General features: G+C 63.7%; 1 protein-coding gene across 12 annotated transcripts in view; it reads left to right on the forward strand.

Annotated features, from left to right (window-relative positions):
* The window catches only part of CBFA2T3 (CBFA2/RUNX1 partner transcriptional co-repressor 3), a 68,116-nt gene that overhangs the window by 18,739 nt on the left and 36,548 nt on the right, over positions 1-12,829 (forward strand). For 4 of the 12 annotated variants that reach the window (XM_057534678.1, XM_057534671.1, XM_057534672.1 and 1 more), the window contains exon 1: positions 12,370-12,442. The exons of 3 other annotated variants lie outside the window; for them this stretch is intronic. In XM_057534678.1, coding sequence (XP_057390661.1) covers positions 12,391-12,442 — 52 coding nt within the window. In that variant the 5' untranslated portion in view covers positions 12,370-12,390. Of the gene's footprint in view, positions 1-12,366; positions 12,443-12,829 lie in introns of those variants that run through there. 5 more of the 12 variants (XR_009006152.1, XR_009006151.1, XM_057534679.1 and 2 more) reach the window with 3 other exon arrangements.

Below are 12,829 nucleotides of genomic sequence, written 5' to 3' on the forward strand. Positions count from 1 at the left end.
GTCAGCGGTGGTTACTGTGGGTGGGGGCTGGGAGGGGTGAGAGCAGGTTATAGTCACGGGTTTCCTGTGTGACTATGACCCCCACCTGGGGCCGGCTGCCACGCTCACCACGGGCACGTTGCTGACTCTCTGAAAGTAGGGAAATAGTGGGGTTCCGGAGACTGCGTGAGGTGACAGCGGGAGTGGGGGGGAGACGCATGGCCCGTGGCATGCAGCAAACGTGCAAGAAGCTCTCTGCACTGGAAACGGGCTGTGTGTGGCCCCTGAGGCTCCTGGCCCCCCTGCGGGGGAGGGTCTGGGCCGTGACTTTTGGGTGACATGTGATTGGAATTTCTGGAACGTTTCGGCAGTTCCTGGGGAAGAAGATGGACTGTTTGGAATCCATCAGGGAGAAGGGCCCTGGGAAGATGGGGCCCGGTCCCTCCCTCCAAGAGGTGGCGTGAGGCCACACTGCCCCCAGGCCTCTCCTGCGTTGCTGGTGTTAAATTGTAAAATTAACCACAGGTATCTGAGGAGGTGAGCAGTAGACAGAGCTGCTGGGGCCAGAGGTGCCTGTTGTGTCCTTGGGAGCGCCCAGCCTGCACCAGTGCTGTGTGACCTCGGGTGCAGACCTGGACCTCTCTGAGCATATGGGAAGGGAGGCAGTAATGGCCACCCCAGTGCTATGAGCTTTGACCGCGATAGAATGCTGTAGCTGTAAGGCCCCCAGGGTACCTCGCCTCCTGTCTTTACCGAGTTCTCTGCCAGAGGAAGTGTGAGCTTTTCCAGTGGCCCCCAGCCTCCCCCGTGAAGGCAGAGGCAGGAGGACGGGAGGGCCTCGGGCCCAGGGCTGCTGCCCCCGCAGTGGTGGGGTCTCTCGTGGGCCCGGCTTCGTCCCTGGGTGTGCGGGTCAGGGAGGGGCCTGGGCAGGGCCTTCCACGTCCAGGAAGCGAGAGGGCACAGAGGGGGGTTGGTTGTCTCTGGGTGGGGCGAGGGACCACAGGCCTGCCCCCGCCCCAGTCCCGGTCCACAGGGGCTCCCGCAGCAGGCACGGGGGCAGCGCCATGTCGGGCTGACGCCCGCCGCAGCTCAGCCAAACCAGCTCTCGGGTCATCCTTAACGAAAGTGGGGCGTGAGAGCTGGAGACGCCCCGGCCCTCGGAGCAAAGCCGGCCCAGACCACCTCCTCAGCCCCCGCCTCTGCGGGCGGTGACTTCTAAACCTGCTTGAGCGGGTGCACGTCACCACCTGGGATCCCTCAGCCCTCGCGGGCAGCATCCTGGGGGCCACACCCCCTCGTCCGCATCGGTGGCTCCCGTCACGGGTGACCGGGGTCCTCACAGGCCACGTGTGCCAAGGGCGGCCGTTCTGTGTCTCGGGGCTGGCGGGAGAATCATGTGGCACTCTGGAGAGACGCCCTCGACGGGCCATGCGTGCAGGGTAAACCGCCAGCCCCTAATTATTATTTAGCATTCACGGGAGCAGCATTATTATTTTATATTTTGGCAACATTCCTCTGGGGAGTTCAAGGTGCTATGCAGCCAATCTGCATGTTTTTTAAGCAACAAAAATGCCTTGGGAATCGGCTAAGCCTTCGGTGGTGCCTCGTTGCTGGCAGGGGAGCATCCCAACCGCGTGGCCTAGGTTTCCAGACCCTCCGGCCCCCCCGCCCTGCTCCCCACCTTCGTGCACAGGCGGTACTAGATTGTTCCTGGAGTTCCGACTGCACCGCTTTTGCCAAGCTGTGCCCTCCACTGGGACGCCCTCCCGGCTTCAGCTGTGCAAGTCGCACAGCTGCAGCTGCACCTCTTCTTCAAGGCTTCCCTGCCTCTTCCAGCGACGCACTCAGCCCAGGTGCGCCTGCGCGGATGCAGGACTTCCCACTTCACCCAAACCTGAGCACCGACCATCCTCAGAGGGTGTTGTGGCCAATGAGTTGCTTGCGTTTTGTCAATTCCTTTTTTAAAATAAGGAATCTGGACTAGGCATCTGTTTATTCGCTAAGTGGCACTTTGTAATTGTCTTATCTGTTGCTCACGTTACCGTCACTTTCGTTCAGAGCTGGGGAGGGGCACAATGCTGGTGGGCGGCAGGCAGTTTAAAAATAAATCAGGAGGTGGTTTAAAAGCGGGGCTGGTCCAGGAGGGAGGCAGAGAGGAGGGGGCCTTGCTGCCTTTGCCCAGGGGCAGCTTTTGTTTCCTTCTAGAGGCTCTCTGTGTACATATCAGATCCTCTTTTATTCCAGGGTGTCCTGCAGTCTTCCTTGGGGTCACAGCCCTTCCCCCCAGGAAACGCACACACGTGCACACTCTGCCCGGCTGCTTCTACCAGGTGCTGCCGCAGCCCTCGGGGGACACATCTTTTGTTCAGGCCTCAGTGTAGATGTCCTGGGCTCCAGGAGGACTTCCCCCACCAGGCGAGGCAGCTCCTGGGGTGCCAGGGTCCCCCGCCCCATCACATCCCCGCCAGGTGTGTGTGTGAGCAAAGCAGGGTGTTGGGCTTAACAGGCGCGCACCTAATCCTCGCAGGGACATCGGCCCGAGTGTGCAGTTGAGGAAACCAAGGCTCAGAGGAGGAGGCCCAGCCAAGGCCACCCCGGTGACGAGGCCATGGCTGGACTCCGGCCTGCCCGCCCCCAAGGCTGGGCTTTTCCCCCCTACCGCGCAACCTCGTGTGGTGGCCTGTGTGTCCGTCGCCTCCCCCACCGTGAGCTGCAGGAGGGGACTCTCTCCATCGTGCTTGGGTCACAGCGCCATCCCCCCGCCTCCTGCGCACCCACTCACGTCTCTCTATCCACGTGCCCACACCCCTCGTGCCTGCCCAGGCACCACCACGTTTATCGTCACAGCCTGTTCACACTAACTAGGTGTACCAGCCTGCAGCTGAGCCACTCCCCCTTGGGGGGCAGGTGTGCATGGGTGGACGGGAGGGGACTCCCAGAGTGCCAGGACCGGTGCTGGGAGAGGAGGGCGCCCTTCCTCCCCCTGCCCCCCCCAACACACACACACGCACACACACACGGCGGGCGGCCCAGATGGCGGGCGCCTCCCCCTCAGCTCTCAGGAGCTGCTCTTGGCTGCGCAGCCTGGGCAGCTGGGCGAGGAATGTGCTTGTTCTGTGCGCCAGCCGCGGGGCGAGCAGGGGGACATCTGGGTCACGTTTGCGGCCGGCGGAGAGCGGGGAGGCTTTCCATTCCAGCTGCTGTGAGCTCTCCGCCCTCCCCGCCTCACAACCCTGCTCAGCGCCGGGGCGCCGTGGGCTTGGCTCTGTGACCACCCAGGCTCGGTCCAAGAAGGAAGTCTCGCCCCCCCTCCTTGTTTGGGGCATCTGCGCTCGGCTGAAGCTCTGGGCTCCTCGGTCCAACCAAACCCCCAGACCCCTCTTGAAAACACAGACACGGGCATAATGGCTCTGACCAGCCTTCTACCAGGAACCACGGTCACCTTTTGTTTCTCGTCATTTTTCTGCACGTATGTTTATTTACAAGATGGAGTTTCATGTGTTTCCACCTCTTTTGATTTTTCTTATTATTAGGTGGTATTCCGGGGCACCATTTTTGCTAGTAATCGGGTATTTGAAGTACAGCACACACATAGAAAAGTGTACGTGGGAGCGTTCACAGAGTGTGCAGATACCAGGCAATGTTCCCTGACCTGCCCCAGGCCCCGAGCCCTTCCCCGTCACTGCCTGTCACAGGACTACCACCCTGACCCTAGTGCCAGCTTCTGAACTCCATGTAAGGTAGAATCACGTGGCCCGTCCTCTTTGGGGTCTGGTGTCATTTACTCAACCCTATGTTGGTGACATTTGTCCGTGTTGGTGCATGGAGTTATGTGTGTCCTTTTTCCTTGCTGCATGGTATTCTGCCGTGTGGATCTGCCCCTTGACCTATTGATGGGCCTCTGTGACAGTGGCCAGTGAGTATTCTTGTCCTTTGCTGCCGATGCCCAGCTGTTTGCACTTCCGTTGATTCCCTGCCTCAGAGCAAACCACTGTGCCTTGGGTGTGCAGTGCTTCAGGCTTGTGGGCACGGAAAAGCGGTTTCCAAAGTGAAAGTACCCACCGCGTGATTTCAGGCTCCGTAGGATCCCCCTGGCCGGAGGATGTATTTGACCTGTCCTCTGTGGGCTCATCCCCCTCACAAGCAATGCCGTGGCGAGCTTCCTTGCAGGTCACTGTCTGGGCCGGATGATGTCCTCAGACATGGTCCCTTGGGTGGCCTGCTCATCTGAGCCCAGACGTCTCCACGAGAACAGGGAGCAGAGCGGCAGGAGCCCTGGTTCAGCTGGAACCTGCCCCTGTAACATCTGATCCTTGGGTCTCTAAGGGCCCTCCCAGCTCCAAAATGTTGTGGTTCTAAGTACCAGCGTGTACCTGTTAGTTACTGCTGGGTAACAAACTGCCCAAAACTTAGTGACTTAAAACAACCACCTTCATCTTGCTTACAGTCTTCGGGCGGCTCATGTGTGAGATCCCGGTCCTGGCTGGCCTTGCTCCTGGCTCTGCTGAGGGTGGCTGGGCCCCTCATGTGCCTGGACCCCCAACTGGGGCAGCTGGGCTGACCCTGCCCCATGTGAGCCTTCCCCTCCAGCGGGCTCAACAGGACAGCAAGTGGAGCTGACCGCCTGGTGTCCGGCTCAGAGCTGGCTGACATCACTTCTGCCGCATCCTAGTGGCCAGAGCGAGTCCCAGGGCCAGCACGGATCCAAGGGCAGGGAAATCGACTCCATCTCTGGGTGGAAAGAGCTGCAGTCACATTGCAAGGGGTGTGAGTGGGCGGGGGGGGGGGGGCGCGAGAATTGAGGCCGTTTTGCAATCCATCCACCCCCCCAGGTGGCGGGTGTCTTAGGCAGCCACGACCGAGCTTTACTGCTGTGGGGCAGGCTCAGAACAGCTCCACGGTCCCCACCCACACACATAGGGGCACTACCTGCTGGGGCCGCTGGGCAGGGGCAGGTCCCAAGCCAAGCTCCGCCCAGGCTCTCCTGCCACAGCCACCAAGCTCTCCAACGTGACCATGAACGGGCTGGGCCGGGGGCCGAGGCAGCACAAGGGCAGGCGGGGCCGCTCTGGGTTTCTCACAGGTCAGTCGGCACACCTTTGTGGAACATCTTACCGACCACCAGGCGTCGGTGCTGGTCTGGGGTTAGCAGTGCACAGAAAGACGAGGCCCGTGTCCTTGGGGCGAGGGGTGGTGATCATGAGGACCTGCACGGGCCACCATCGCGGGTGCTGACAAGTGCTCCACAGGAGATAAAGTGGGTGATGCAGCAGGAAGGGCAGGGGTGGGGGCTAGGAGGGCCCCTTTAAGGGGGAACATTGGGACCGAATCCTGAGTGAGGAGGAGGAGACAGCCTTGTGTGGACGTGGGGGGCATCCCAGCAGGTGCGGAGGCCCTGCGGCCGCACAGGAGTATCTGGGACGGGGTCTCCCGGCCTGGGGGCGTGCAGCCAGAACAAAGGGGAGATTGGACCGCTCCTGAGGCGACCCCTGGGCCGGAGCACAGTGGTGAGAGTGTGTCTGGCCCCGTTTCACAGCATCTCGGTGGCATCTCGGTGGTAGAAGGGAACTTCCCGTCCAGGCAGATGGCTTCCTCTCAGCACCAGCGGGATTCGTGAGCCCCTGCTGATGCGGGGGGCAGCCTGGCCACCGCAGCGCCCCCTCTGAGGCTGTGAGGGGCTGCCCTGAGCAGCAGGACATTCTCTTGTGGACCCCCCACCCCACCCCCAGACAGAGGCTCACCGCCACCCCTCTGGGCAGGCTCTGAGGGTCCAGAGTGAGGGACCCTTCCTGCGACCAGCAGGGTCGTCAGCCAGAGGGCTGCACATGTGTGGGATCTGCCGCATTATGGCCGTGTGACCCCGGGCACGCGCCCTGTGCCTCGGTTTCCCCATCTGTAACTCGGGTCTTACACGTCTGGGCTTTGTCAGGATGAGGCGGTCTCGGCACCCAGGCGCATACGCAGCTCCCAGCAAAAGGGAGCCCATTTAAAATCAGAGCTGTGCCCCCACCTGGTGCCCAGGCCTGTGGGCCTTTAGAAGGAGCCTCTGGCTGAGCATGTCCCGTCCCTCCGCGCCTCTACGGGGCGGCTCTGCTCTCATCCCCATCTCACAGGTGAGAAAACCGAGGCCTCGGGTAGAAAAGCCACTGACACTCCGGCCGAGAGGCTGAGACGGGTGGAGGGAGGCCAGCTGGAACCTCCCCGACACAGGCGCCACAGTGGCCTTGCTCCTTACGGTTCCTTTTCCAAGACCACCCCCGACCCGAGAAGAGGGAGTTACGGGCCCATTTTACCGATGGGTATACCGAGGCTCAGAGCCATGCTGGGGTGATTTTATGGATTCACAGTTAGTCGGTCACAGAGCAGGATGGGGGGACCCAGGTTTCCTGGCTCCCGGCCCAGTGTTGTTGCCATGGCAACGGGTGACCTTGTTGTCACCCACAGGCCCGGCGGTCACAGGGTCCTTGGAGGCAGGCCGGCCGGGGTGGCTAAGCGCTCTGCAGCGGGAAGGGCGGCGGCGGCGGCAGCGGCAGCGGCAATGGACAGAGGAACAGCCCTCCCGGTCAGACCCCAGGACCGGGAAGGGCCACGCGGGAGGATCCAAGGGACGTGGCTGGAGCGCCAGCGGGGACGGGAGCGCCAGCGGGGGCGGGAGGGCCGCCCAGACCAAGGGAGGGAAGATACTAATCCTTGTGTATATTATTACTGATTCGTCGGTCGGCGGAGACCTTGATTGAAACCAGATGTGGGAAGCGGCCCAAGTTCCAGCTCCTGGGACTCATTAGGGCTGCCCGCCCCCCAGAATTCTTGTTGCTTTGCAGAGCATTGGGGATCAAAGACAAGCCGTCCCCTGACCTTGGCCTTGGAGGGGGTGGGGAGGGGTCAGCCTCCTGGTCAAACCCTCCGATCTCGATGTGAGGGGTCACCCCATGTCCTTGGAGCCCCCCGAGTCCCTCCGCCTCTGCCTGAGAGCCCCGTCCGGCGGGGTCACAGGCCCCTCTGAGACGCGGCTGCTTCCTGGGGTGCATGCCTAGTTTTTCCCTTGTTTGTCCCACACGCACCCACTGGGAGGCTCTGGGAGGGTCCATATGCCCCTCTTCCTGCTCCAGGAAGTTGGCCCTCAGGCGATTGCCCGGCTTGCTCGAGACCCTCAGGGTCCAGGAGCTGTGACTGGACCACAGGGTCCAGGAGAGAAACCTCCCACGCACCCTCCGGGAAGCCTTGAGGGGAGGGGAGGGCATTCTGGGGGCAGGAGCTACCTAAGCAGAGGTGTCTGCCCCCGTGGTCCCACCGCCCCCTCTGCGAGCTGGCAGTGGGTCTGTCCCACCTTGCCCGGGCCCCACGGCAGCCAGTGTGCAGTGGTCAGTGGCCTCGAAGGAGGTGAATCTGTCCCCAGGGGGTGCTCGGGGCTGACCGGGTGATGGGAGCGGGGCCGGCCCTTCAGGAAGGACTTGCCTGCACCGCCAGCATCGCCTGCATCTCTCACGGCTTCCAAGGTCCCGCCTGACGGTCATAAGGCCAGAAGCCTGCCTGGGACCGCGTGAGCAGAACAACGTCCACCCCTCGTGTGGACGCAGAGGGACCCTGTGGGCGCCCGGCGCGCAGGAGGGCCGCTCGTGGGCCGAGGCACCTTGCTCTCACCTCCACGAGCTGTCACTGCTGGGGGACGGTGCCCGTGCTCGGCCACGCTGCACTGGGGTCCAAGGGCCCCCGCGGTGTCCACGTCTGACACACGGGCACGTCTTTGAGCGGGTGCTGCCCACGAGGGATGCCCTGAAGCCGTGGACTTCACCGTGCGCTGCCTGAGTTCCCCACAGACATACCCGCTTCTGTCTCCTCTACGCTTGTGGGAGGTCGGGGGCTGTTTGTAGTTAGAAGGGGCTTTGGGGCTCATAGCGGTGTTGTAATAGGGGGTGTAAGAAGAAAGGAAGGGAAGGAGGGAGGAAGGGAAGGAGGGAGGGAAATCCTGGCCGGGACCCAGTGGTGCCAGAGTCAGGACTCTGCAGCCTCGCTGGGCTGTGGTCTTGCGTGAACCCCGACCTCCAACCCCTCAATTTCCTCATCGCTTCAGCGGGCAGCGACGTCCACCTGGACGAGGGCTCTGCCACGTGGAGGAGGAGCCTGAGAGAGCACTGGCACTCGGCAGCCGCCGGGGCCTTGGAGGACACGGAGATGAGGCCGTGCGGGGCCCCGAGTGTCACACGCAGAGTTTGGACCTGATGGGAAAGGAAATAGGGGGCCTGGACCCTGGAGGCACCTCGCTTACCGTGACTCTGGGCCCCGCTGTCCCCATCCATAAGCGGGGTGATAGCGGCGTCTTCCTCGAGGGCTGGTGTGGGATGAAGTGTCCTGGGAGCCCAGGCTGGGCCCGGATGGATGGGGTGCCCCGCCCTGGGCAGGATGTCTGTGGGGATGGGACACTGTGATCCTCCTGGGAGAGTCTGGCCTGAGCAGGACAGAGTGTGCCCGGAGGCGCCGGGGACGGGTGGCTGTGTGCCCTCGCTTGGGACACCTCGGGCTCTTCCCGGGACACCTGACACCAGCCAGCTGCCGCCCTGCCCGCAGGCCTTCCGAGGACGGAGGACGGGGCTCCAGAGGACACCTGACTGGGGAGGTTCCCCTCCAGTCTCTGGCCGAGGCTCTGGGCTGGGGGGTCAGGACTGGCATCTGCCGAAAGGGAGCCTGTGGGCCTGGGGAGGCTATGACTGTCCCACTGTCCATGGACCATCTCCCCGTTCTCTTGGTCCTGACTCCACAGCATTTGTGCAGCACCTTCTGTGTTCTTGGCCCAACTTTGGGCACTTGGTTTCACTGAGAAAGATGTTCGCATTCGGGCAAAGACGTGGAGGAGAGTGTGGGAGGTGAGGGCAGAGAGGGGACGGCCAGTCACACAGGGTCCTGTGGGCACTCTCAGGATGCCGGCCGAGGGGCAGGGGGCTGGTAATGCTCTTAGGAAACGTGTCTCAGGGACCAGCTCGCCCCTCTGCCTCCAAGAAAGCCCAGCGTCCGGTCCACCTTGGCAGGAGCTTCAGAACCTCAGCCGGCTGCCCGGCCCAGGGCGGAGGCCAGCACTTCAGAGCCGGGCCCAGTGGGGCTCTCTCCTCGCCCCCTACCTACAGCTGCAGAGGCTGAGGCTGGGCAGTGTGCCCAGGGGCCACCCGCTCGCAGGGGAGGGGCCGAGGCACAGGGCTCCTCCTCCGGGTGCAGGCCTCCTGCCGAGCCTCCTACGGGCCTAGGGAACCCTGCCTGCCTGCGGGTCAGTGCCAGGAACTGGGTGTGGGTGCGCCACAGGTCACATCCCGAGACCCCACAGAGAGAGTGGCCTCTGGGCCCTGGGCCTCGGTCTCCTCATCTGCCACCTCCCAGGCCGGGGGACCCGTGTGGCCTGCTCGGCTCAGGCCTGGCTCGCAGTCTGGACTCTGTCACCGTAGCTGTGTTACCTGTCGGTACCGGCCCACCTTCCCACTTCCTGAGGCTTCTGTGAGGGTCAGATGAGGTCACGGCAGAATCAGACCGCAAAAGATCAAAGCGGGGCCCGCTGTTTCTGCGGCAGCACGGGTTGGGAGTGGGCTGTGCTGATGCTAATGGCCCCCCTCCCGTGGAGGGCTCTAGAACCCCAGGGCTGTGAGCGCTGGGCTGTGGCCAGTTCCCAGACGGGCAGGGCGGGCTGGGAACACAGGAGGGCAAGGACAGTGATGGATGGGGTGGCTTGTTCCACACGTTCCATATTCTTTCCCACCGGCTCCGCCCGGCCTCAGAGAGCAGCTTCCTCTGTCAACGGATTAGTGACGTGTAGTGGGAACTGGAGCCGCGGTCTGGGAAAGACGCAGGGTCTCCCAGGGGCCCTGGGGAGCGCCGCAGGGGTCTGGGAATGTTCTCGAGGGCTGGGAGTGCAGGGCAGTGGGTGGGGCTGCGACAGAGGCTGGAGGAGGAAGTCCAGCTCCGAGGGGGGCCGCTCACATCTCACCCTCTAGCTCACTGGGTATCACCAGCGGGGACCACCCCCCGCCCTACAGGATCGGAATGGGGCGGTGGGGAGGGGGGGACGGACAGTTAGAAGAAGAATGGATGGGGGGCACCTCCAGCGGCAGCCCTCGGGGCAGGTGGTAAGACGCTGGGGCCACCTCCAGCCCTTTCTCAGCTGTGTGAACCGAGCAGGTCGCCTAGCCTCTCTGTGCCTCGGTTCCCCGTCCGTAGGATGGAGCGGAGCACCGTCTGCCTCCGAGGGCTGTGAGAGGGTCACGAGTCACTGGCTGGGCCCCTCGCCCCTGTCTGCCTACCTCTGAGCCAGGACCGTGGGTGAGGGGTCTGGCACCCCTAGAGATGTCTCCCGCCCGCCAGCACAAGGGCCGCCGTTCCGGCCAAGGCACTGTGCGGGACTCCAGGAGAGCTGGCGGGGAGCCCCGGTTGGGGATAAGCCCAGACGTGTCTTCAGATTCCGCCCCATCTCCTGCTTCATCTCTGTGCGGGGTTCTGGGGCTGCCGACGGGGCTGGGGAAGGGACAGGGATGCCGTGGCCGGCCCGGTTCCTCCTCCCTGGAGCTCTAACGTCTGGAAAGAGCCCGAGGAGTTGGGAAGGTGGTCCTTGTGCTCCCCTGCCCCAGAGTCAGGTCGCCCGGGGCGTCACCCACCAACTCAGAGCAATGAACCCGGCCTGACCTCAAACCCCAGGCAGCTGCCCTTTCCGTGTTCTGGTCGGCCCATGCAGGGAGCCCTGGGTTGGCTTCAGAACTTTCTAATCTCCCAAGCGATTGCAGGACCCGGGGGCTTGAGGCTCCGATGGAGAGTCCCCAGGCTCGGGCCCTGCTGCCCTCAGGCTCTGAGACCCTGAGCAAGTCACTTGTCCTCCCTGAGCCTCAGTTTCCCCATCTATAAGATGGACGCGATGGCAGGACCTGCCTCCTGGGGCTGCTATTGAGGTGCAGTGCGTCCTCGAGCAGGAGTATGGAATTCTTAGTCAAAGTCGGTCCCTGGGGTCCTGAGGGGTGGACAAGCTGATGCATGAGGGGCGGGCAGGCTGATGCATGAGGGGCACGTGCTAAGCCCTCATGGGGGAAGCTGTTATTTATATATTAATCTCATAAGAAAAAAGGAACTTAAAGCTTGACATACGTTCAGCTGCCTGCGCCCCATAACCGACCTGCTAAATCAGAGCTCCCTAAAAGGGGGCTTGTGTAGGAGGACCCCTGATGTTGGGTGGAGGGTCTCTGGGGCTGAGGGCCCCCAATGACCCTAGAATCAGGAGTGGGGGAAACGCAGACCTGGAGTGGGTGCAGGGGGACCGTTCGAGCCTGGGGTCCCACGGATGGGGTCAGTGCCTCTCATAGGCGGGGCACAGGATGCCACGGTACAGGGGCCCTGACAGCGCCTTCTGGGGAGGCCACGAGGATCCAACAAGATGCTGTGTGGACGTGCAGCACATGGGGCCTGGCTCCCCCCGGGGCTGAGGACCCCTGGGAGTGGACGCTGGGGACAGAGGTACCTGCGAATGGGGGAGGGGGGAAGAGCTGCCCCACAACGCCGGCCCGGGTTTTCTGGGCGGAGTCTGGACCTTGCCGGGACATGCCCCCTGCCAGCTGAGCTGACCACGCTGGCACCCGCGGCAGCCTTGGCGGGAGTGGGAGCTGCCCCCTCACCGGCCCCCAGCACTCAGCACCCGACAGCGGGCCGCTCCCCAGGCCCCCACGCCCTGGCCATCTCCTGCTCGTGCTGGCTTGTGGGTGCAGGGTCCTGCCTGCGTGGCCCCACACAGGCTGCCAGATGGGCAGTACGGTTGCGCCATAGCCCTCGGGGGTCCGAGCCTCGCAGTGGCTCTTAGGGGTGAGGGAGCAGCCTTCGGCTGGCGCGGGCCCTTGAGAGGGGCTGGGCAGGAAGCCGGCTCCTGGGAGAGTGAGGCTGCCTGTCTGGCAGCTCGTTAGCTGTGTGCCCGCAGGCCACGCAGGCCAGCAGGCGGGCAGGCTTGGCTCCAGCACAGGCTGGTCAGGGCTCCACACGCAGCTCGGGGGTGCAGAGGTGGCGAGAGGGCGGTGATAACAGCTGCCACCACGCGTGGCGTGACCACGGTGGGTGCCCGGCCCCCCGCTGAGAACGCTTCTCCTCCTCCTTTGATCCGCGCTGCACCCCAGGGAGGCGAGGAGCCCGACTCAGACGCAGCCACTCGTCGGGAGGCTGGGACTCAGCTCCCTCTCGCCCTGCTGTCCTCGCGCGGCCAGCCCCGAGGAAGGCAAGCATGTAGGGCGAGCTGTGGGTGCGTCCACAGCCCCTCAGCAGCCCCCGTGGCGGCCCGCCTTGGAGCCAGGGCAGCCAGGACCCCCCGACCTGCCCCCTCCAGCCCCTGAGCAGGGAGACCCCTCCTCTAGGAGGGCTGCTGGTGGTGACCTCATTCTCGTGTCCTGCCCTGGTGTCCAGCACATGCGTGGCCGGCCTTCCAGAAGTGCCAGCCCAGCCAGAAACCCTGCGACAGGTGAGCCAGAAAACAAGGTCATCTCAGGGGAGCACATTCCAGGGGAGCACGAGACCCTCATGTCTCATGTGGGGGCACCTCTCCTGAGGACATGAGGTCGGAGCTGAACCCCCAGGAGGGAAGGGGGAGTGGCCCGGGGCGTGTGCAAGGGCTCGGAGCTGGGGCTCTGGGTGTCGTGGGAGCGGGCCGGGGGTAGGACCCTGGGAAGCCCCACGTGCAGTGGAAGCTGCTGGAGGGTTTCAGGCAGGAGAGACGACGTCTCTGGATGCTGTGCAGAACCTTCACTGGCTCCCTGCTGCCCACCAGCCCGGCCCAGCCAACCTCCTCTCAGTTCCCTGCACAGCTAGAGGCCCTGCACGCCCCTCCCGCCTTTGTGCTCTCTGTTCC

Source organism: Balaenoptera acutorostrata, chromosome 19, assembly GCF_949987535.1.
Source record: "Balaenoptera acutorostrata chromosome 19, mBalAcu1.1, whole genome shotgun sequence".
Classification (NCBI taxonomy): domain Eukaryota; kingdom Metazoa; phylum Chordata; class Mammalia; order Artiodactyla; family Balaenopteridae; genus Balaenoptera; species Balaenoptera acutorostrata.